Source organism: Vulpes lagopus, chromosome 1 (genome assembly GCF_018345385.1).
Source record: "Vulpes lagopus strain Blue_001 chromosome 1, ASM1834538v1, whole genome shotgun sequence".
In the NCBI taxonomy this organism is placed as follows: Eukaryota; Metazoa; Chordata; class Mammalia; order Carnivora; family Canidae; genus Vulpes; species Vulpes lagopus.
Window position 1 is genome coordinate 73,583,088 of NC_054824.1, and position 24,947 is coordinate 73,608,034.

The following is a 24,947-nucleotide window of genomic DNA, read 5'->3' on the forward strand; positions in this document are numbered from 1 at the left end:
GGCCTATCACTGAACTTTTTTTTCCAGATGCTTTGAAGGATGAGTTCTGCTATAGACCGTGCTGCTGGTGGCCAGACATCTCACGGCCCCTCGTGTGATGCTCCTCCAGCAGGAGGACGGCACCTCCTTCCCCAGTAATGACAAGCATGGTCGCAGGATTTATTTTGGCCACTGAGAAGCTCTAACACCCAGGATGTAGCTTGCCATCTCTGTTCCTTCTTCCATAAGACCAGCAGTGTCCCACACAGGGGCTTTATTCTCCACCCAGGTCATGGAGTAAAGACAAGGTGAAGCAGGGCCATACCAATCCTACAAATATACAGTGTAAGAAAGAAGTTTGGGTTATATTAATTAAGTCTCTGAGGTTGGGGAAGAACTTGTTACCAAGTCATCCCCAGGACTATCCTGATGGGTACAATGATTTCTTTGAGGTGCTCCTCACGGAGCTGATGTTACTAACATAACCTAAAGTGATCCTCCAATTCAGTGGAACTTCACCTGGTTTCTTTTGTTTGATGCACTAACGACATAAACAGGATTTTTTTTTCATAAATAGGATTTTATTTCTGGAGATGACAGTTCTGAAATTCAGAGAGGTAAATGGTAAAATCACATGGTCTATGAATCCAAGAGTTGGGTCTTGAACCCGGGTGCCCTGACTCCCAGTCCCGTCTTCTACACCATAATCTCCCTCGTTTTAAATTCCTCGGTCTTTTTGGTGTGTTTTTAACGTTGTGTCATGTTTATGAGATGAGTTTGGAAAATGAGTTGTACTTTCGATCCACTTGTTTGTCGTCTCTATAAAGGAGGAAAGCAAATATGAACAGGACTCTTCCAAAAGAGGCTGGAGCAGCAGGTCAGTCCCTACCCAGAGAGAGATAGGAAAAGTCCACAGAGGCTCCCTCTAGGCTGGCCAGCTGGCCAAGTTTAATCAGAGAATATCATTAAACCAGTGAGGGTAATGAGGGCCTTCGATCCAATGTGAGTCAGTGTGGACAAGCAACCAGCCGGTTATCAACGCTGGGCAGCTGTATAAACGGACTAGTGCATTCCTGCCAGAGCAGTGCTGCGGATGGCTGTGGAATCCTGTCAGGAAACAGAGGGAACAGGGGAGATAAAGGGCACCATTATGTGAGCCAGTTCCTAACAGTATCTTTTTTATCTTATTTTTATTTATTTATTTTTTAGCAGTATCTTTTTAAATTATTAGCATTTAGAATGTTCTCTCAATATACCCTTCCCAACTGAAATATATAGTAGTTGCAGAGGAGAAATCTGGCCGACAGCACCATGACGGAACGGTCGCACGTCGCTGTCCTCTATAATGGGACAGACAGACACCTCAGTGCTGCTCCTCTCGTGAGACGCCAGCGAAGTAAACGGTATCAACCATGTACTATTCCTGTTGAAAATGTTCAACATAAAACAAATCATGTGGAAATAAGCAGACACATTCAAAGTCTACAAAACAATTTGCCTAGACACCTCAAAAATGTCAGTGCCACGAAAGATGAAAACCCATGTTGAGGGGACTATTCCAAATAAAAAGAGACTGGAGAGCATGGCAACTAAATGCAGTATATGATCCTTGGTTGTATCCTAGATATTTTTAAAATCCAGCTATAATGGCCACTGGGAAAACTTGAGTATGGATTATCCACCTGACAATAGTTTTGTATCAATGTTAAATTTCCTCAAAATGATATGGTCGTGTAGGAGAAGGTCCTCCTTGTAGACACAGTATAAAGGGGGAAGAATCATGATGTCTGGGACATACTCTCAAATGGTCAAACAAAATTGAGTGTGTGTGTGTACATATATACACTTTTTAATATGTGTAAATGGGTATGTGTGTATGCAGAGAGAGAGACAAAGCAAAAATGGTAAAGCATTAAAAATTGGTGAGTCTAGTTGAAGGGTATCTAGGTGTAGAAGAGTATCATAAGTATACAGCATTAGACTCTTCTTGAAACTTTTCTATAGGATTGAAAATTTTAATTATATTTATTTTTTTATTATTTTTTGGATTGAAAATTTTAAAATAAAATGTTTTGGGGCAAAAAGTACCAATCACAGTAGTTATATATACTAAAAACAAAAGTGGTCATACATGCTATTAAAAAGTAGGTTGTATACACTTATATACACTGTGGCTTGCATGTGCTTGGGTGCGCAGACCTGAAACTAATGTTACTACCAGTACCAGGTGTCTCCTCTCCTTGGGGCAGATACCTGAGGCGGAGGTAGATTTCTCTGGAATAAATTTTGAGCATTAAAGTATTTGCCACAAGCCTCGAGTTCTCTAGTAAGTGACACAGGAAAAATTCATGTCTCCTTGTGTCTTATGAGACCTTCCCACCACGGACACGGAATTCTACTTGGGAGTAGGGGAGGATTAAGCCTAGAATTAGTCACAGACTTGGAGATTTTCCAAATCAATCACGAGCATGTCCCTCTTCCACCCCACTGCCCTCTTCTGGGAAGGGGTTTGTACAGATCCAGGAGCCTCCTGGAGGGGAAGAGCCCCGAAGCACCCCTTGACCCTTGCCTTTGAAGATCCACATGATCAGAAGGTCAGGCTGAGATCCTGCAAGGACTCCAAGTAGATCGACCCCTCAGTCGGCTTGTAAGACTGCAGAGGAGCAGACCTCTGTCCTCGAGCAGAACCCTCCTCTCTTCAGTCCATACCAGGGTCCTTCAGGCTAAGAATGCCGGAAAGTCCCTGGAGCATACCAGAAGAGAAGACCCGAGTGGGGTGGGACTTCCATGAATTTGCCGGCGGAGGGGGGGCAGGAGGGGAAAGGGGCGGGTGGCTGAAGTGATTGGTTTGAACATCACCGACACTAGTCACACTGCTCTTCCAAGCTGGTGAGTCCGTTTTGATGCAGCAGGGGTCAAGGCATCTTCAAAGTCAAAAAACCATTATCAACGTTTTCCACGTCTGCAAAACATGCTCCCAGACACGTCCAACTCCAGGATATGTGTTCACGTTCTCACTTCCCCTTTTCCTGGTCTACGTGGACCTCTACACTTTCTTCTCCGCAGGTGGACGCAGGCACAAGGGCTGGGGTTGAGCCAGCGCAAGACACAGGAAGGGGAAAACTTTGGCCTTCAGTCCAGTGACTCGGCTTTTCCCTACCCCATTCCCTTCCCTGCCTTTACCTCCCAATGAAAGAATGCGAAGGCTCAACACTGCACAGGAAGCTGAGATTCAAAAACGCGTTTCTTTTCTGGCTTCAAGTAAGAGTGGGCTCTCTCGCAAAGTGCTTAGAGTAAGGATGATTCATTTCACTGACTTGCGTGGGTTTTGCACTGGGTGTCTGAGCCAGGAGACCTGCTTTAAGCAAAATCACACATACTCAAAGTATGTCTGTATAATTCGGTTTCCTCTGGGAAAGCCAACGACTGCTACATGAAGTGGGTTTGTGTGTTTTTTTTTTAATTCCAAGGTGATGTGTTTGGCGCTCAGTAGCCTCGAGGGGAGAATTATACTTTCCACTCTGCCATTTTAATTGTTGACTTTATTTATCATTATTGTGACCAATGTAAACCTATTTTAACGAAGGATTTGATCAACGGTCCATCCTAGACAGAGAAAATCACTGAATTTGACTCCCGGGAACCATCTTTTGCTGCCAAGAACTGGGTGGCTACTGGCTGGAGAGGCTTTGGCTCATCAGGGGAGAATATCAGCCACAAGTAAAATGCCATCGAATACCTTATGGGCTTGGTGGAAGGCCAGTAGCACGAGGGGCTCCGGTGTCTCCTGCCTGCCGCTGACCTCGTGGTCTCACCGTAAGACCAGGCGCGGTCCCTAGACATAAATTCCACCCGCTGGAGCGTGGCTCGCCCCGGAGCCGCGGGCTGGGGCCCAAGGCCGGGCCCTCCGCTGCCAGCCCTGCCCCGGTTCCCTGGATGGCACCTGCGGGGCCTACGGCGCGGCCAGAAAAGCACCAGGAGGTCGCGGTGTCGACACCAGGAAGGTCCCCCGGTGTGAACAAGACTCATTTGCAGATAGACCACGACAAACGCTACATCCTCTCTTCTGGAGTGACGTGAAAAATGGCTCCATTAAAATACTGTATTTCACATTCTCGAAATAATTGAGCTTCCGGACAGGCATTCTTCTCAGAGCCGGGCAGGAAGCATGGCTCAGCTGGGCTCTGGGGACACTCGGAGTCCCGAGGCCCACGCCAGCGGCAGGATGGACTCAGTCAAGACAGCGGCGGGCGCGGGCAGGGGGGGCGGGCAGGGAGGAAAAGAGTGGGAAAGCCGGACGAGAACTGATTGAAAGCCAAGGCCGTTGCTCAGATTCCGTCATTCCTTCCTGGAAAGAGCATTTTTTGTGCTTACCCTTGTGGCCCCAGATTTCCAGGATGTTGCTGGCTCTCTAGATCTCTCGGAGGCTTGCTTATTTACCAGGCTTCTAGGCCAGGGGCAGAAGGATGTGAGAGGAAATTACTCAAATGGGACATAAAGAGAAGCCAAAGGCAGAGCAAGAGCTTTTAAAATGCTGCTCACACACATTTCCCATGGGAATTAGAATCAATTAAACAGATGCCATATTTTTATTGCCCACTACAGCGTCAAAGTATATTGTATGAAGTTTCCAACTATTTTTTTTTTCCCTACAAGAATGCTACTTGGAGAATGCTCTAAATGACAAAGCAGAGAGAGGAAAACAAATTTAAGACTTCTGGAAAACTCAGGTTAACATTTTGCAAACCCATTTCTGAATATGCTCAAATGTAGGCAAAATCTTTCTTAAAGTTATCAAGAGCAAGAAGGCAAAGTGTCTTCAAGGAGCCTTTCACAGTCCTCTCCTACTCAGTTTTGGCTTTATCAGATCGAGTCAGGCTGTATTTTAATGCAGCACTTTGTTATCACTCAGCACGTGGGCAGGGATCTGTGAACGGATGCATCTGAGGATAGCAATGGGCGTGTTGTTTTGGGCCACGGAAGCTGGAGAACCCCCAGAGTGTACTTAACAGAACTGAAGATGGGTGGGGTCTCAGCTCAAGAAGGGGTTGTCTGGTGAGAGGTCTTTCTGAAGAGAAGACCCAATCTCTGAAGATCTCCCCTGTGGACCAAAGGGCAGATTTGTGTTGTGTGGCCCCAGAGGACCAAGGCAGAACCAAAAGGGAAACGGGATTTGGTTCTTGCTACTGGGTACCTCAGGAAGTAGTGAAACCCCTGACCCTGGCGTATCAGTAACAAACACTAGATGGCCACTGCTGGAAAGCTGTAGAGGGGGCTCTTGGGTTGTGTGATGCCAGAACCAGATTAGAGAGTCTACAGGGCAATAAAAGAATATTTTCCCCTGGAAGGAAGTTTTCTGGTATCAGCATTTTGAGTTCCCAGCAAGGGCTCGTTCTGAGAAGGTCAGAGCACATAAGCAAGGTGACCTCCTAAAGATGGAGACTTATCTGTTCTTATGCTCTTCTCTGGAGATTAGCACAATGTTTAATCAGTGAATGGATGGAATGAATGAATATTGATCTGCCCTGTGAGGAAGATGGTGAGGTATGTGATGCAAGCAGAGTAGTGGGGAAAGGCTAGATAAGTATGTTGGGGCAAGATTAAGAAGGACATTAGGTGCCAGACAGAAGAACTTGCACTTAATATGGCGAGCTAGCACACATGTAGCCAGAACCTAGGAAATGGTTAGCTCATGCTCCCAAATATCCCCAACTCACACATCACCTATCTTTTTGCTCACATCCCAAGTCCCTCTCATCTCACACTCTAAACTTCCCAAGGTCCCACCCCAAATATCTTCTAGCTCCAGAGAGCTGTGAAGCATTTCTATAGAGTCTTTTCAAGATCTAATCCTTGCTAGAACCAACCGATCAACAGCATTGATCAGCTCACACAATCTCTCCAAGACTGTGACAAAAACAGCAAACATCAGCAAAGACTGATGTTCCCCTTCTACAGCAGAGCTGCTGCCAAAGCAGTATCTTTGTGAGGGACTGTGTTTCCCAGTGTCTCTTTCATCTAGGAGGGGACTAGGTGATTTAATTTTCACAAATAAGACAATAAAACCAATATGTCTCACTTCTGTGTCTTTAAGGTTAAGAAGTAGGTGTGTCTTCTCCATGGTTTCTTTAATCATCAACCAGATGTTGGAGAGGCCCTGAGCTCAACCTTAGAAAGAGCCTGGGAGGCTGTCACAGATGCCTCATTGAACTCTGCTATGAATGGGAAATAAATGTTGATTGGGTTAAGCCACTGAAAATTTGAGGTTGTTTATCAAGTTAGATTATCCCAACTCATAGACACCCAGTTGGACTCATATAGAGCCCCCAGTGGACTTAGGATCAAGGATCAAGGAGCACCTAGAAGTGCCTGGCACCAAGACAGAACTCAATAAAAACTTGGCAGATACATAAATCAAAATTATCTGGGTCCTCAACACTTTGATAGAGTCTCTAACTGACTCATCCATTCCCCTCTGACAGATACAGCCTCAAATTAGATCCTAACTTTAGAGAAGGGCATTGAGGGAGGGCAAGCGTAAATGGGCACAGATACAGGAATCTGAGGCACAAAAGTTTCCAAAGACAATTTTGTAATGGTTTTTGGTCCTTCCTGGAACACTCTCTCTTTGCCAACATTTTGAGCTGCCTCACTGACCTCATGGCTGCCAGCTGCAAAGCCCATTTCATTCCACATTTAGTGATACCCTCCTCATGCCAAGTACTGAGGGTACATCAATAACTAAGACATGGCTCCCCAAGGAGCATGTAGATGAGAGGGGTGCATAAGCCTAAAGCTCTAGAGAGACTGAGTACTGCTGAGTCATGCTGAGGAACTGGAAATAGTACTACTCCTACCCTAGGAACAAGAAGCCAGCCAAACTCCAAGATTATAACTTTTCCTAAACCCATCAAAGAGCTGAGGTTTCAAGGCAACAAAGTAGCCTGAAATCTAAGAAAACACAGAATCTTCAGAGAAGAGACAATATGGTCACTGGTTCTTCCGTGACAGGGTGTGGGAAGAAGACATACCAGGTATAAGAAGAATTCAGCTACAATTTTAAATACATCACTGGAGCTTGAGTGTGGGCTAGCTTGGGAGACATCGACACAATCAAAACCACAGACACAAGAGGAATTCACACAAATTCATGGGCTCTTCAAGAATCTCTACCAGGTGGTCTCAAGAAAGATGGGGTGGGGGTGGGGGACAGGTGAAACAACAGGAGAAAGTTTCCTCACTGCTGCAGTCATGAAGGTAGGAGCAGCTGATGCTACAGGGGAAAAAAGCTCTGTCCAGAACCCTTTACCCTGTGGCCTTAAGCCACCAGGGGAAGGGCAAATCCTGTCACCCCAGGGAACCCATTGTAACTGGGGAAAGAGTACAAGATGAAAACCTCTGCTCTGAGGAGGGGCAGGAAACCAACTAGGGTCCAGATGATTAGAGGTCTTCTGCCCCCATGGGAGGAGAACAGGAAACTCTCTTTAGCATAGGAACAGTCTGAAATACATGGCAGGGTTTGGCTGCCACAGCGGGGAGGGACAAGATTACTGAGAAAGCTCAAATGCCAAAATCAAGGGACACATCAAAACTGCTTAAGACTGAGGCTGGATCAGAACAATAAAAAAAAACCCTGCCCCTACCCCCAGCAGGCTACTCAGGCCGAGAGACACTGAATCACCAGAAACAGCAGTCTGCTGCTGAGGGGCGAGCAAGAGCATGAAGAAAGAAACCCCCTGAGGTACACAGGAAAGGCCCAGAGCTGAGGATGGAGCAGGAACGTTGAGAAAAACACTTACCCTAAGCACAAAGTAAAGCTAGAGAAATTTGAAGCCACTAGTGCACTAAAGGTAACCATGGCAACAGTAAGACCCAAAACCAGTTTAGCTAACTAGATTAATTTCAAACCCTACACATGAAGCCTAGCAGAAAAAAAGGTATGCCCGTTTCCTGGAATAAATATTATCTAGCTTCATATTTATTGTCCTGCACAGGATGTCCAGCCTTTAATCAAATATTATGAAACCCCTGGAAGAAAGCAATAAAAAACAACTGTCAAGAAACAAAGCAATCAACAGTTTCCAAGATTACTCAGATGTTGGATCTAATAGACGAGGGATTTAAAATAGCTACAACTGATAAGTTAGAGAGTCTAATGGAAAGAGTGAACAATATGCATTAAAAAAAATGGGGGAATTTCAGCAGAGAGATGGATATCTAAGGAAGAATCGGTTAGAAATGCTATAAATAAACAGCATTGTGATGGAGATGGAGAATGCTTTTGATAGCTCATCGATAGAATAGACACAGCCAAGGAATGAGTCAGTGAACTTGAATATAGGTCACTAGAAATTACCCAGACTGAAAGAGAAACAGAAAAAAGAGGAAAGAGGGGAATGAATGCATCTAAGAGCTATGTGACAATATCAGATGATCCCTTACATAAGTAATAGGCATCTCAGAGGGAGAAGGGAAAAATTATAGGGCAGGAAAAATATTTGAGAAGACAGCCAAAAAAGAATTCTAAAAATAATGAAATACATTAAGCCACACATCCAAAAATCCTCAGGAACCTCAAGCGGAACAAGTATGAGCCTTCCAACACCGAAACTTATCCAGCCTTAAAATGCAGGTCAGCTGGTAATGAATTCTCCCAGCTTTTGTTTAGCTTAAAAAGCCTTTCTGAATGTGTCATTTTAAGATGCACCCCCATTGTCTTCTGGCTTACATAGTTTGTTGTGAGTGACCCGCTGTAATTCTTATCTTTGTTCATCTGTATTTAATATCTCTTTTTTTCTTGCCTCCTTCAATATTTCCTCTTTATCTTTGGTTTTCAGTAGCAGGAAGTAGGGATGAAGAGTATAGTGAATTTTTTCCCACCAGTGCCTTACATTACAAATGCCATACATTCATCAGATATTATCTCCCAAACAACAGAGAAGTTGACAACAACATACAGATAGAGTCAGTAATGCATTCACGGGCATAGCATGCAGCCAGAATCAGGAGTGTGTGTGTGTAGACATCTCAATTCTCAATTAGTACTCAAATCTGTTCTGAAAACACAGATGATCAAATCAAAGGATATATGTGTTTCCATCACCTATATAGAGCGAGGAGGGTAATAAGACAATCACAGTGTGCTGAGAAACATATTCAATTGAGAAATCAATAAAGGGTCCTCCTGCTGGTATCGTTGGGCATGTGGTGTGGTTATCCAAATTCAAGCAAGCAGTAGGAAGATCTTCAGCGAGCTGCAAGTCACCCACATCTTATTTATGGTCTGATTTGCTCAAAATACAGGAGAGTATGTGATACAAAATATTAAATACTAGGAACGATTAAGCTGGCGTAAGGCAATGTTTCTTCTAAGGTTATGCTTTTTAGCCATCCCAAGTATCTAAGAATAGGAATGATTTCTACCAGCTGAACTAGAATGATTAAAAGGAAGGTGTTTTTTGTTTTTTTTGTGTGTGTTTTTTTTTTTTTTTATGGATCGCATTCTTGTCATAACAGATTGGATCCAGGATGGCTTGGTTTCAGAGCACCTCACATTCTTCTTTTAAGTCTTTCCATCCCTTGATAGTCTGTTTCCTTTGGAACTAGAGATCATCAGGAACACCGAATTCTCATGGTTATAGATGATCAAGTCTCAAAGGTAGTGTGCAGGTAAGGGACACCAAAGACTTCTCCTCTGCCTGTTTTAATTTCAGGTCAGTGGACATCACATGTGTCATGGAGAGATGGGCTAGGAGAAGGGCGTTAATACCAACCCATTACATTTTAACACATCAACTTTATAGGTCAGTGCTTCCTGCAGTTCAGTAAAAATATACCAAACAAAAAAAAAGGGGTGGGCAAAGGGCATGAGAAGTCCACAGAAAAATAAAAACAAATGACTAATAGATACATGAAAAGATTTTCAACCTCACTCCTAAATAAGGGAGAATAAGTTTAAAGAACCCAACAGCATTTTTCACTTTTCTGGTTGGCAAGGATGAGAAAGTCTGGTGTTCCCCAGTGTTGACAAAGGTAGGGGGGGAAATAGACCCTAGAGTCAGAAACTCTTAGTGGCAGTTTGAACTGATACGGTCTTTTGAGACAGCAATTCGATGTATATCACAATCATTAAACCAAATTGCCATTTGACTTACTGATTTCACTCCTTCACAGCTTCCAATGAATCTGTAGAGTCAGAGATTCATGGAAATAGCTATAAATACCTATGAATGCATGTACTGTGGGTATTCATTGCACATAGAAATCTGTAGAATCTCTTTCCAGATTGCCAGAGCGGCAATAAAAGGAGAGCCCAGGCCTTGGTCGGAACCTCTGTGCCCCCAGCCCCACTGCACCAGCCCTGGGTGAAGGGGGACATGGAGCTTTGGTGAAAATCTCTCTCCAAGATGGCAGGAGGAGGCCAAGAAGAGACTCTGGATCCTGGAGATTCGCTTTTCTGAAAGGTGGACCCATCAGGGCCCAACAGGAAAGACAGCAGCAAAGGGTGATACGACTTCAGGGCAGAGCAAAAGATTATTTAACCAAATGGCCTCTAGCTAATAAGAAATCCCACCTTCTAACCAAGCAGATTTTCTTTGAGGAACCAAACGGAAATGCAGAAGCTTTGCCAACTTCCTCTCCTGCCCCTGCCTATTTTGGGAAGGGACAGGAGAGGACATGAGAACTTTGACAAGTGCCTTGGGATGCTCTAAAACTCAAGTCAGCACCGAAAACCTCAAGAACCCAAAGGCAGTCGTCTCTCCATAGCAGATCAATTCCCACAGCTGAAGTCTCAAGTTGTAGCTTTGATTAAACAAAAGTTTTAGCCTCAGGGAAAGTTCGTGTTCAGTATTTGCTAAAAGGTTCTTTCCATTGTTTTAAATAAGATCATGTTAACGTCTTTTCCAGCTAAACGGTAATTTCTCACTCCAAATTAAAAAAAAAAAAAAAAGACCTTTTGGGAGATCTGTACTTACAAACTAAATATTAAGCATCTCCAACATCTCATGATCTCACCTGGAGACCAGATGAGTCAGGAAATGAAACAAATCAGTCTCCTGATGAGAATAACAGGTACCCTCCGGCCTTCGGCGTGTGGCCGCACACACAAACCAGCGAGGGGGGACCCGGCTAGCTGTGCACACGAGCAGCAAGTTATGGACTGACTGGATTCCTATCGTTTGAGGATGTGTTTTCCTCTCGGTTTTGCATAGGCCCAAGCTCGACATTGAACACGAACTCACCGCCTGACGTGAATCTTTACTTTCCTCTAATAAGTCCCAATTGACTTCTTACGCAGGAGAAAATCCAACACTGTTAAGTTCCACGAAGCTGGATATTGGTAGCAGCAAGAGGCTAGCAGGGTAGCTGAGGACGCGGGTTTTGGAAGCCGGCAGGCCTGGGTTCGGGTTCCGCTTCTGCCATGAATGAGCTTCTGCGGTTTTGGGAACATTATTTCACCTCGTCGAGTCTCGGTCACTTCCTTTGTTAAAACGAGCAATAGCCACCTTGCAGGTGTCAGATAATAAGGGCTTGAATTAAGTGAAATCATGCAGCTTGAAGCAATCACCAAAGCTTCTGGAATGTAATCAGGGCTCCGCCTGTGTCAGTGGACGGTGCAATCCGAGGAAGGTCCTGACCGTTCCTAGGGGACATGCTCCTGCCTCGGTAAAGCCGAGCAGCCATACAGATGGTCTGCAAAAGCCCCTCAGACCTGACACCTGAGAGGTTGCTGTTGAGCCCTTTTCGGGATTAATTACCCGGATGGTCATCGTCCCCGTCCAGATTTCCGGGGTAGTGGCTGCCGCTGGAGCGGTTAGCGTCTGGCTGTGAGAACCCTGAGGGCCTGCCCTCTCGTCGGAGCTGACCTGCAGATCCAGTGGGTTCCGCACCAGAGGAGGCATCCGAAGGGAGGCTGGAACGGGACGCGAAGCTTGCCGGGAATGGGATGCAGAATATCCGAACGTCACCAGGAGTCAAACGTAAAGTTCGGGGCAGCCCGGGGGCGGAGGGGGGGCTCAGCGGTTTAGCGCCGCCTTCGGCCCAGGGCATGACGCCCGGGGTCCCGGGATCGAGTCCCAGGTCGGGCCCCCTGCATGGAGCCTGCTTCTCCCTCTGCCTGTGTCTCTGCCTCTCTCTGTGTCTCTCATGAGTAAATAAATAAAATTAAAAAAAACCACCAACAACAAAGTTTGGGCTTTCTTCCATCTCAGAGCTCCTGTCATTCCAAGAAACAGGAAGTCACGTGCTTTCAACTCTTGGAGGGTCAGTGTGTTGTTAGGTCACCTAGAAGAGCCATGCGTCAGGACGTACCTATTTGCTCACCCAGGCTGAGGAAACATTTCCGCCCGCCAAAGCCAAATCTGAGCCTTACAGGCAGGAGGGGGGTGACCAGGTAAGCTGCTTTCCCAAAAGAGCCGCTGCCTCTTGCTGGGGCCCCAGCTGCGTCCCCCCGGAGATCAGAAGGGAATGTTGGGCCAGGCCTGGGGCAGGCGAGAAGCCTGCAGCCGAGAGATGGGATGGGGGGGCAGTGGGGGTGGCTACGGGGCCTGAGACTCTCATCTCCCCGGTGCTTCCCTCTCCCTGGAGATGCCAGTGACGCTTGGGCTCCTTATTTTATTGCTTGATTTAATTTCTCATAAAACAGTGGCACTGGGTCCCAGGAGACAAGGAGGGAGGCCCCCGACATCCTCAGCGGGAAGGAGCCTGGGAAGGCCTCGCTCGTCAGCACCCAGTCCCCGGCTCTGGCACCCAGCACCCAGTCCCCAGCTCCGGTCTCCCTTGTCCTTCTGCACTGCGGCCTCGGGGAACCCCTCGGCACCCCGGGTTTGGTCCCCCGCCCGGGCTGCTCTGTCAGCGTCTCCTGGCTCTCACCCCCCCGCCCCCGCCCGAGCACTTTGCAAGATGCCTGTGCTGACTGTCACGGCCAGTGCTGGCCGCTGTCGCCGTCCCGCTGACGGGCCCGGGCGCGGAGGTGACGGGCTCAGGGCGGCACAGGGTTCTCAGGCTGGCGGCGGCGTCTTGAACACTGGGCAGAAGGAGCGGAGCCAGGGCTGCCCTCGGGATCGGCAATCCTGGATCCACCCCTTGTTCACCGGCTCATCTTAGACACGTTCCTTGATGTCTCCGGGCCTCGGATTCTCTAACTGTTACGGGGTGGCCGTGGAGCCCGAGGGTGGAGAGGGGTCGATGACGGGCGGAGGCCGGGGCGGCGGGGGCACAGGTGTCCTGCACACCTCCCGGCGGCCGCTCCCGACCCTCGGCCACCCAGCTCGGCGCAGACCGCGGGGACAGAGGGGTGGCCTCCGTGGCCTGTCCTGCCGTCACTCCTGTACTCGTCCCCGCTGCCTTCCTCAGCGTCGCTGGGCTCGCCGGGCGTGCGGCTCCCAGGGCCGGGCCACTGCGGCCCGTTGACCGGTGCGGACTGGCCGGGGCTGCGCTGGGCCGCAGTGGAGAGGGACCGGGGGCGGGCCAGGCCCCGGGGCTCAGAGCAGCCACGCTGAGCTGCGGCACCGTCACTTCTGCTGCGGGGCCCACAGGTCCTGGGGGAGCAGAATCTGGAATCCGGGCCGGGCCCCCATGGGGTCTGTGGGGCCGTGGAAGCGCCGGTGCTCCAGGACATAAGGGCAGGGAGGCCTCTGGGGTCCCAGTAGCTTCAAGGACCTCCTCTCGTCTCCGCTCCTGGGCTCCCGATCCTGGTCGGCGACCGGTGCCGGGGGATGCAAGAGGCCTGCAGGCCCTGGTGCTCTCGCGTCTCACCTCGGCCCAGCCCGTCCTTGCCCCCCCACGCCATCCCCAGGGGCTCGGAGCAGCTCCAGGCCGCTCCCTCCTCCCACAGCCCAGGCAGGCGAGCGCGGAGGCCCGGGCCCCCAGCTAGCAGATCCCAATGCGGCGAATGAAGCCCCTTCTCCAGCGTCTCTGGGTCTCTGGGACTGTGGCCCTTCGTCCCCGACCCAGCTGGGGACATGCGTCTGGCAGAGTCAGGGGCGCTCGCGGTGGAGGCTGCTCTCTGCTCCACCGATCTACGGTCGGACCCAAGCCTGGCACCCCCGGCATCCGGAGTCCAAACCTCAAAAGCACCGCCCCGGGCCCTCGGTCGCCAGCCCGCAGCCAACAAGCCATCCCGGGGGCCAGGGGACTTGCGGGCACGCAGGATTCCCGCACCCGTGTACTCAATTTGAATTCTGAATAAAAATTTCTCAGGTATAAATGTACCAGTATTTTTTGTTTTTTTCAAATTAACGTAAGTGCTACCGTAGCACAAATTATGTAACAGTGTTAGAGCTGCGGGGCGCCCCAGGGCTCCGTTGGCAGAGCGTCTGCCTCTGCCTCCGGCTCGGGTCATGACCTCAGGGTCCTGGGATTCCCCGCGTCGGGCTCCCTGCTCAGCACAGTCTGCTCCTCCGTCTTCCTCTCCTCCCTGCTCACGTCTCTCTCTCTCAACTCCCCGTGTCTCTCAAATAAATTGAATCTTAAAAAAAAAAAAAAGGTTAGAGCTCCAGTAGCTTTTTTTAAGTCTGCAATAAATTGTTACAAGAAAGATCTACAATCACGAGGGGTGGTCCCCAAACTGGAGACCGTGGGGGACCCCACGCTGGGACGCGCGGCCCCACGCACCCAATTCCCGGGTTCCCGTGCAGAGAGCAGCGCTTGCTGGGAAACTGCACGTTCCCCGCCTGACTGCACCCAGCTCCGGGCCGCCTGAGTCCCATGTCTCCCTCCCCTCTGCTTGCCCAGCCCCGAGTCCCCCGCCTCCCGCCCGGGGGCGGCCCGACCTGCACCCAAGGGACCCGCCGTGGCGCTGGTGGGTCGGCCCAGGGTGTCGGTGGAGTCCGTGGATCAGGGAGGACCCTGAAGATTGTTGACGACGTCCTCTTCGAAAGGGGAGACACTGTGACCACGGGGAGTGCGCAGCTCGGTTTGCTCCACGTGGGGGGAACGGGGGCTTCCACCCGCCCTGTCCTGTCCCCAGCCCACCACAGGGCACTCAGCAGACCCCTCAAATGCAGGTTCACCGTCTTCGGGCCCCCGGCTAGCCCACGGTGGGCCTCCGAGCCGGCCGGGCAGGGACAGGCGTGCCCGCGCAGCGTCGCACTCACCCTGTGCCTGTCCCAGAGCAGCTGCCGGCGTGCTGCCGTCCTCACCGGCCTTCTGGCCCCGTGTCTGCGCCTCCCTGGCCTCCTGCCACGCTCACCAGGAGGCCTTTGGCCTGCCCCAGCCGTTTTCTGTGTTGGGCACCACCCGGCGCAGCGCCCGCAGGAGAGGAGGGAACCACGCGGAGGAGAGAAGGGGGAGCCCGAGGGAACGGCCAGCAGCCAGGAGAGCCTGGCCGCCCCGCAGACCCCACATGCTCTCAGGGGCCGAGCCCGAGCCGGAGCCGCTGCCCCCAGAGCCCAGGGGACCCCTCTGAGCCCCAAGGGGGCCTGGCGAGGCCGTGGAGGGACAGCGCAGCCGGAAAGGTCGAGGAGGCCCCAGGCCAAGGTCCCGCTGGACGCCTCCTCTCACGCTTTCCTCACCTTCCCTCCCTCCCTTTCCACAAATCCTCCCTGGTCCATTTTCTCACCTGCCTTCTGGTTTCCTAGCCTTTCTCTCATCAATCACCTAGTTTCTTTGTTTCAACTCCAACTAAAACCTTTTTTTTAAAGATTTTATTTATTTATTCAAGAGAGAGGCAGAGAGAGGCAGAGACACAGGCAGAGGGAGAAGCAGGCTCCACGCAGGGAGCCCAATGCGGGACTCAAATCCGGGCCTCTGGGGTTACACCCTGGGCCAAAGGCAGATGCCCAACCACTGAGACCCCAGGTGCCCCTAAAACCTTTCTTTGTCCCCTTTTCTCTCTGGACTTCCATCTGAAAATGGAACGGGTAACGCGTGGCCCCAAATCGAAGCAGAGGCCTTCTGTAGTTTCTTCTTGGCCTTCAAGGTGACCTGTGACGTATGTGTTTGTATCTGGACTGGCTTCTGGTCTAGGAGGATCTTTCTATTCTCCAACTATTCGTAGGATTTACTTATTCACCAAAATAACATATTCTTTTGAGTAATGGTTAAGCGCCAGGCACTTAGAGGCTAGTGACACAGAGAGGATGACCACCTAGGCCTTGTCCTCAGAGAGGGACCAGCCTGGCAAAGGAGAATGGCAAATATGCAAGTACACTTAGATAGACCTTCACCTACTAATATATTTTAGTGAGCACACGCTGTGTGACAATGACTGGCACAGGTGGCGGGGTCACGGTGAAAAACAGCGAAACAGTACAGTAATTTAAAAAAGTCCTGACAATATATCCCCACCGTTGCAGGCTGCTTCCCCCAGCAGGCTGACCCTGAGATGGAGTTTCCTGTGCAGGATGTTTACGAGGAAGTAACCTTGGGATTAATATCTGCAGAAAGTGGGGGAGACCCCCCAGTTGGAGACAGGGAGAAGTCCAGCTACAAAACAAACCCAACCATGGCACTGGTCAGCCCCAAGGGAACTGGAGCTGGTGACCCCCATGCCAGAGCTATGCTGTTTGGGGTCCAAATGACGAGGCCATGAAACCCGTGGCCCGATCAGTCACTGAATGCTGGCCGCCTCGGGAAGACGGTGACCTTGGATAAGGTGGCTCTTCGCAGCCGACAACAATTCCTACGGAGGCCAAGAGTTGAAGGCTATCAGCAGAGCCTCCCAGCAGCTGGGGCGATGGTGCTTCCTTGAAGGGAGAATTGTGCGTGTGCCCCCGTGTCCATCGCACACCACGGGGAAGGAAGAGAGTGGGGAGGGAACGCGCGTGTGCGCCAACTTCCGTCTTGGCATTTCTTCCGGGACTAACATAGACTGAGCTTCCAAGAGCTCTCACATCTGTGGGGCCACGTAACCAACTCTTCTCACCAGTGGACAAGTCCTTGCAGGCTTGTCTTAGGAACTTCCCACTAACTTCTTCATGATCTTCCTTCCCTCGATGCCAACCAGTGAAGTGTCTGCGGGACCCAGGAAATTTAACAAAAATCCCCTACCCCTGGACAAGCAGAGCAGGACTGATCCCACTTTGTGCTGCACCCGCCACCTCCCCTAGGACCCCCACATGACCTGCTTATTGCTTAAAGTGCTGCCCCACCCTAGTCAAGCCGCTGGGCACACCCTAATTGGAAATCGGCTCATAACCATGTAACCCCGCCTTGAGCCCTCCAAAACTGCGCCCCGATTCTGACCAAGGTAATAGGCCAGCTCAAGTGGATCCTATGGGGTAAGGTGCAATTCAACCGGCCACCTGCGTGTGCACCGACATGACTGTGCAACTTCCTGCGTATCCCATGGGCCACTGGCCCCTATAAATCTGCTACGCCTCTTAGTCTCGGGGTCCAAGTCCCTGCTCCGCTGTGTCGGGTGCACTTGGACCCAAGCCCGAGCTTGTAAAGAAACCCTCGTGTGTTTGCGTCGGTGTCGGCTCCTCGGTGGTTTCTCGGATTCGCAATCTTGGGCACAACAGTGTCTTGTGTCCTGACACATGCCTGAGCCACACAATGAAAGGATCCTGGGTCCCTAAGTGGCAGCATGGAGCAGAGCTCTCCCTCCTCCACCCCACCTCTCAGTCAATGGTTGTCCCAGGACATGAGAAAGAACAAACTTTAATATTTTTAAAGATTTATTTATTTATTTATTTATTTATTTATTCATAAGAGACACAGAGAGAGAGAGAGAGAGACAGGCAGAGGGAGAAGCAGGCTCCATGCAGAGCCCGACGTGGGACTCGATCCCGGGTCTCCAGGGTCACGCCCTGCGCTGAAGGCAGGTGCTAAACCACTGAGCCACCAGGCTGCCCCAAACTTTAATTTTGTACCGACTTCTATTATGTTCACTCAGATCTGGATGCTGTTTGTTTCACCAATTAGCCTTCCTTGATTAACACAAGTTTCTTGAAGTGAGGCACTGCCGTAACAAAAGCTAAAATACGATGCGATGCTGTAGTGGAGGAAGGAGGAAAGAGTTGTAGCAGGCAGCTAACTGGACATCCGTGTTGTGCTGAGACAAAACATTCAATAACAACTGTTGCCTATGGGGGCCCCTGGGTGCTCAGTGGTTGAGCGTCTACCTTTGGCTCAGATCATGATTCCCGGGTCCTGGGAGCCTGCTTCTCCCCCTGCCTTTGTCTCTGCCTCTCTCTGTGTGTGTCTCTTATGAATAAGTAAATAAACTCTTTAAAAAAACAAAAAACTGTTGCCTATAACTTGGAAGTCAAAAACACAGGCTTTAGAAAAAGAGGATGGAAATTGATGCTGCGTCTTGGTTGTTACTGGCTGCATTCAACGAGATAGCACAAGAAAAAGACGAGCTCAGGAAAGAACCGACCAGTTTGCAAGACGAAAGGAAATGAAATAGAATCAGAAATTCAGGCCCTTGCAGCAGTGGAGAAAAAGTGTCTCTTCCAATGCATGTGTCCATTAACTTGATGGGGGAGTCCCTTCGTACACGGATATCAAGCCATCAGGCTGCATACTTTAACTATATTACAATTTTATTTGTCAATGGTATATTGATAACGCGATTAAAAATCCTTCCTTGGGACACCCGGGTGACTCAGTGGTTTAGCGCCGCCTTCAGCCCAGGGTGTGATCCTGGGGTCCCGGGATCGAGTCCCATGTCGGGCTCCCTGCATGGAGCCTGCTTCTCCCTCCGCCTGTGTCTCTGCCTCTCTCCTTCTGTGTCTCTCTTGAATAAATAAATAAAATCTTAAAAAAAAAAATCCTCCTCTAGGAAACCATCTTTCCCTTTGGCATGTCCTTCTACCTCTTCCGATAAAATTAATCCCACTGTGTTAGTGGGTGCTGGAGTAACTGCTGTAACAAACAGTCCCAAACCTCCAGGGTTTAACGCATTGAAGGTTTTATTCTCAGCCACTGTCCAATGCCTGATTTTCAAAACAAATGTCAGCAGTGTAGACCCAGTGAATCTCCTCAGCTGAACACAGAGAACCACCAAAAATCAATCTGTAGGCTGTACCTTCCTAACAAAGCCTGACGGCCTCAGGGCAACCACCATTAAGCTGAGAAATAAGGGCATGAGGCAGCAAATAAAAACAAGGCAGTTGAGAATTGTGACTTGCAGAATGGGGGGGGGGGGGAGCGGGGGGGGGGGATCCTTTACTGGCACACGGAATGGCCTAGAGGCAAACAGAATAGAAAGCTCCTCAGTTTTTGAGAGAATCCTATTGCCAAAGAAGCCGGGAGCCTGGACATAAAAGACCTTTGCCTACTCTAAGGCACGTGAAGATCCTAAATTTTGAGCTAGAAAGAAGCTGTGGTCTATGTACACAATGGAATATTCCTCAGCCATTAGAAACGACAAATACCCCCCATTTGCTTCGACGTGGATGGACCTGGAGGGTATGATGCTGAGTGAAGTAAGTCAGTCGGAGAAGGACAAACATTATATGTTCTCATTCATTTGGGGAATATAAATAGTGAAAGGGAATGTAAGGGAAGGGAGAAGAAATGAGTGGGAAATATCAGAAAGGGAGACAGAACATAAAGACTCCTGACTCTGGGACATGAACTAGGGGTGGTGGAAGGGGAGGAAGGTGGGGGGTGGGGTGACTGGGTGACGGGCACTGAGGGGGACACTTGACGGGATGAGCACTGGGTGTTATTCTGTATGTTGGTAAATTGAACACCAATAAAAAATAAATTTATTTAAAAAATAAAAAAATAAAAATAAAAAAATAAACATGCTATTTGTATAAAAAATAAATAAATATTTCTCAATTTATAATTGAAAAAAAAAACAGAGTGGGTGGGACTTTGCTTACGCTCTCCTCTCCCGGGGGGAGGGTGAATGAATGGGAGGAGCCCCCAGGAGGTGCCTGGGGAACAAACTGGCTACGCTCGCTCTCCCCGTGCTGGTGCGCACTGGTGGAAAAGGACGTCATTGTAGCAAAGTGCTACGGACGGACGGACGGACGGGTGGCTTAGCAACAGAGATGCATCTTCTCACGGTTCTGGAGACTAGATGGCCAAGATCCAGGTGTCAGCAGGTACTGGGTACCTCAGCTGGGTCCTCACGTGGCCCTCCTCTGTGCACGGTGCAGCCCTCGCGTCGGTGTGGCCAAATGTCCTCTTCTCAGAGGACTCCAGTCCGATTGCAGGACAGTCTGTTCTAATGGCTTCATTTCAACTTTGTGCGTGTGCGTGTGTGTGTCTGCGTGTGGCATAACTGACACGTAGCACCATATTAATACCAGGTATGCGGCATGATTCAAGATCTGTGTATGTCGCAAACTGGTCCCCGTAGTAAGTCTAGCTAACATCTGTCAACATATATAATTACAGAGTTTTAAAAAAAGATTTTGTGTATTTATTTGAGAGTGAGAGACAGAGAAAGAGACAGAGCACACGCACACGCGGGGAGAGGGGCAGAGGGAGAAGCAGGCACCCCTGCTGAGCCAGGAGCCCAGCATGGGGCTCGATCCCAGGACCCCGGGATCATGACCCGAGCTGAAAGCAGATGCTTAACCGATGAGCCACCCGGGCCCCCTCATTACAGAATTTTTGCCTTGTGATGAGGACTTTTGAGATTTATTCTCTTGGCAACTTTCAAATATGCAATATGGTGCTATTAACGGCAGTCCCCCTGCTGCCCATGACATCCCCAGGCTCCATTTGCCTTTATAACTGGAAGTTTGTACCTTTTTACTCTTTTCACCCATTTTGCCTGCTCCCCACTCCCTGACTCGGGCAACCAGGAATGTGGTCTCTGCACGTATGGACTTGGGTTTTTTTGGTGTTGTTTTATTTATTTGTTCGTTTAGCTTCCATGTACAACTGAGATCATATAGTGTTTGTCTTTGTCTGACTTATTTCACTCAGCATCATGCCCTCAAGGTCCACCTACGTTGTTGCAAATGGCAAAATTTCATTTTTTTTTTTTTATGGCTGAACAGTATCCCACGATATATCACGTATGTCTGTGCACGTGTATGTACGCTTGCGTCTGTCACGTTCTTTGTCCACTCAGCCATCGTTGGGCACCCCGATGTCTCTGTAGCCTGGCTGCTGTAAGCAGTGCTGCAGCGAACATGGGGGAGCAGGCTCCTTTTCAAGCTGGTGTTTTTGTTCGATTTGGACAAATACCCAGTATTGCTGGGATTCCTGGATCATGTAGTATTTCTGTTTTTCGTATCTTGAAGCCGCTTTCCACAGTGGCTGGGCCAGCTTACGTTCCCACCAACCGTGGGCCAAGGTTCCTTTTTCTCCACATCTCACCCACACCTGTTCTTGTCTTTTTGATGCTCGCCGTTCTGACTTGTGTGAGGGGACACTATTATGGTGTTGATTTGCATTTTCCCCAGTGGCGAATGAGGTGGAACACCTCATCGTGTGTCGTGTTGTCTTCTGATCAAGTCATCTACTCATTTTTTTATTTTATTTTATTTTATTTTATTTTATTTTATTTTATTTTATTTTATTTTATTTTATTTTTTTGGTTAACATATACTGTATTAACAGTTTCAGGGGCAGAATTGGCATTATGCCCTCTAGTTCCATCCATGTTATTGCAAATGGTAAGATCTCACTCTTTTTGATGGCTCAACCATATTCTTTATATATGTAGACCACACCTTCTTGATCCATTCATCTCCTGATGGACATCCGGGCTCTTTCCACAGTCTGGCTATTGTGGACGCTGCTGGTGTGAACATTGTGGTGCAGGTGCCCCTTTGAATCACTATTTTTGTATACTTTGGATAAATCCCTAGGAGCGCAGTTGCTGGGTCACAGGGTAGCTCTATTTTTAACTGTTTGAGGAAACTCCATACTGTTTTCCAGAGTGTCTCCGCCCAATTATAATCAGATTATTTGTGGGGGTTTTTATTTGATGTTGAGAATAGTGCTAGGGAAACTGGACCACTTTCTTGCACCATACAGAAAAAAATAAACTCAAAGTGGATTAAGGACCTAAATGTGAGACCTGAAACCATAAAACTCCCAGAAAAAAAATAGAGGCGGTGAGCCCTTGGACATGGGCCGTGGGAACATTTTTCTAGATACGGCTCCCGAGGCAAGGGAAACAAAAGCAAAAATAAACTATTAGGACTACACCAAAATAAAAAGTGAAGAAAACCATCAACAGAACAAAAAGGCAACCTGGTGAACAGGGGAAGTTTTTGTAAATGATACACCTGGCCAGGGGTTAATATCCAAAATACAGTTTAAATGCTGTTAAATGCGTATGTAATTATGAATTCCTCACACCCCGGGAAGCTTGCTGTCCCTTTCTGGTTTGGCTTCAAAGGCTGATGCTATAGAGGAGGCCCATCCGGCCCGGGTACTCGGCCTGGGGTGGAGACGTGCCCCAGGGATTAGCTGCAGGGGTCAAGGGCAGTTTCCTCAAGCAGTTTCAGTCAAGGATGCTTTCTATAAACGGAAATCTTTATCATTTTAGCACCAATACGTACGTAAACACACATTACAAACGTTTGCCTTCTTCTCAAAAAAAAAAAAAAAAAACAACCCAAACCACTTAATGGAGGGCGTGATACGGAGCAGGACTGAAGGGGAGTCAGTGCTCTGACGCCTCGTGCTGGGACGCGTCGGGGCGGCGGGCACGGTGGCCACTCCCGGGGCTCGGGAGTCAGATCCCCCGGGGCCTGCGGACGTCACTGCAGCTCTCGGGGCATCAGTTTCCCCGCGGATGCACGGATGCGGTGGAGGCAGCGGCATCACCCGCTCAGAAGCGGATGGGCAGGGGGGCACCCGGGGGCTCAGCGTGGAGCGCCCGCCTTGGGCCCAGGGCGTGACCCCGGCTCCAGGGATCAAGCCCCCATCAGGCTCCCTGCAGGGAGCCTGTGTCTCCCTCTGCCTGGGTCTCTGCCCCTCTCGCTCTCTGGGTCTCTCATGAATAAATAAATAGAACCTTAAAAATAAAAAAAGAAGCGGGTGAGCGCGACAGTCGATCGTGCCTGGAAAGGGCAGAGGCCCGTGCGCAGCCGACACCCAGCATTAACCAGCATCACCTCCTGCTGCATCCGACGCTGCTTCCTCCGCCTCCTCCGACTTGCTCCTGAAGCCTCAGCTGTCGCGGGGCTTGTTTGCTGGTGGCCCCCCGCCTGGGCCCTCCCCCTCTGCACAGACCCCGTCACGGGCCGTCCTGTGAACCCAGGTGGCATCTGCCTGGACACCACGCGGCCACCCTTCAGGGAGCGTCCTCTTCCCTCTGGGCTTTCACTTCAGTCCATGGGAAAACCTTCGTGCCTCATTTTATTTATTGCACAAGCGTTCAGTATGTGGGTGACGCAGTTCCGTACTTCTGGCCCATCATTGCCAGCACAGCACTTGAACTTCAACGCGTCGTGTTTTTGCTGATTTCATATAAACTGTCTGTGTAATTGATCGATGAGCTGTGAACTGCTGGTTTCCGCTGCGCTTCAGATGTGTTGGGCTTTGGCAATCTGGAAGAACAGCCCAGCATGCTCACAAATCAGGACAGCAAACAGGTACCTGGCAAATATAGGGCGCGGTTGATCTGGGTCAGGGGCTCCCGGCCCGGGGCCGGTCCGCATGCAAGAGGCCCCGGCGGGACGAGGTGCTCAGTCCTCGCTACCTCCTGCTCTTGCTCATCCTCTCCTAGCAAAATGGGCCACCGTGGCCGTGGGCATAGGCCAGCCGCCAAGCTGCAGCCCGACCCTAGACACAGGAGGACTCTAAGAAACTTCTCACGGTATTTGCTGAAAGGGAGGAAGCAGCTTCTTCCTCCTTTAACCCTGTTGTTAGCAGCCCGGGGGGGCCGAGCTCAGGGAGGAGCCACACGGGGCGCAGGTTTGCCCCGACTCTCGACTCTCGGAGCGTGGATGCGGGCCAGGTTGCTTGGGGTCTCTTCGGCCTCTGTGCCTCTTACCTCATTTGGCCTGGATTGTCCCGAACTCCAACTGGCGTCGCCAGGATCCTCAGCAAGGCCCAGAAAGCTGCGCTGGGAAGTCGCTCACAGAACAGATGAAGCACACAAGGGGCGGAGGCCATCCTGACTCCCATCGGGGAAGGGACCCGGGCCCAGTGCATGCCCCCCACCCCCCTTCGACCTCCGATTTCAAATAGCTTTGACCATGTCCTTCCCTGCCTGCAGCTGTCCCGGCTCCGCGACAGCTGAGCTCCGACCCCCAAGCCCCTACGCATCGCGGGACTGGCCCCACCCGCCCCTGCACAGGCTCACTCGCCCGTTCACTGAAGAACCAGGGCCTGAGTCTTCTGCGAGGACGCGGAGCACGTGGAGGCCTGAGGGTCTGGGCCCATGGGAATAGGACTGGGAGCTGGGGTGCTGCGGGAAGGCTGGGGACCCCGTCTGGACTTAAGAGGCTCCTATCGATCCGATCGGGGGGGAGGAGGCTGTAGCAGAGTGGTCAGCGTGGTCGGGGACGCGCCACGGGACAAAAGGCCCAGATGCCGTGATTTTCGGCCCCGGCGCACAGTCAGAGGCTTACCTCTCCCAGCTGCCCCCCGCCCCCCGCTGTGCCGGTTCCCAGGCTGGGGAGCCCATGCCCCTTTGTGTGGGGCCTCCCCGTGGTTAACAGCTCCTGCTCCGAGCAGCCCCTCCCAGGCCTCTGTGGTCCCCAAACCACAGCACCTCGAGTTCACGTGGGTCTGGGGGTGCACGGTTCGGTCCGTGGAACCGTCCTCAGGGCACTCAGCGTAGGAGGGCCTGGCCCCCCACTCCTGCTGTCCCCTGACGGCGCGGCCTTAGCCCCCTGGGGGCGGACACGTGTGGGGAGGCGGGGGGGTGAGTGGGGAGCACCAGCCCTGCCTCGAGCTTCGCCACCTGGACCTTCGCAGCTGCTGCTCACGCCTCAGCCCCTCAGCACGTCGGCCCCTCTTTAAGGGCTTGGCGGCCGCATGACACTAACGGGCGACTTGGTTGAACGTCTTGAAGAGTAATCATTATTTTTCCTAACTCCTTTACCAAGGCATTTTGAAAGCCGTGTGCGTGCGTATGTGCCCCGACCCCC

General features: G+C 50.4%; 1 protein-coding gene across 1 annotated transcript in view; it reads right to left on the reverse strand.

Moving 5' to 3' along the window:
• Positions 1-558: 558 nt before the first annotated feature.
• Positions 559-24,947, reverse strand: part of XXYLT1 (xyloside xylosyltransferase 1) — a 190,455-nt gene continuing 166,066 nt past the window's right edge. Inside the window, exon 5 of the mRNA XM_041770338.1 lies at positions 559-1,086. Coding sequence (XP_041626272.1) covers positions 932-1,086 — 155 coding nt within the window. The 3' untranslated portion in view covers positions 559-931. The remainder of the gene's footprint in view (positions 1,087-24,947) is intronic.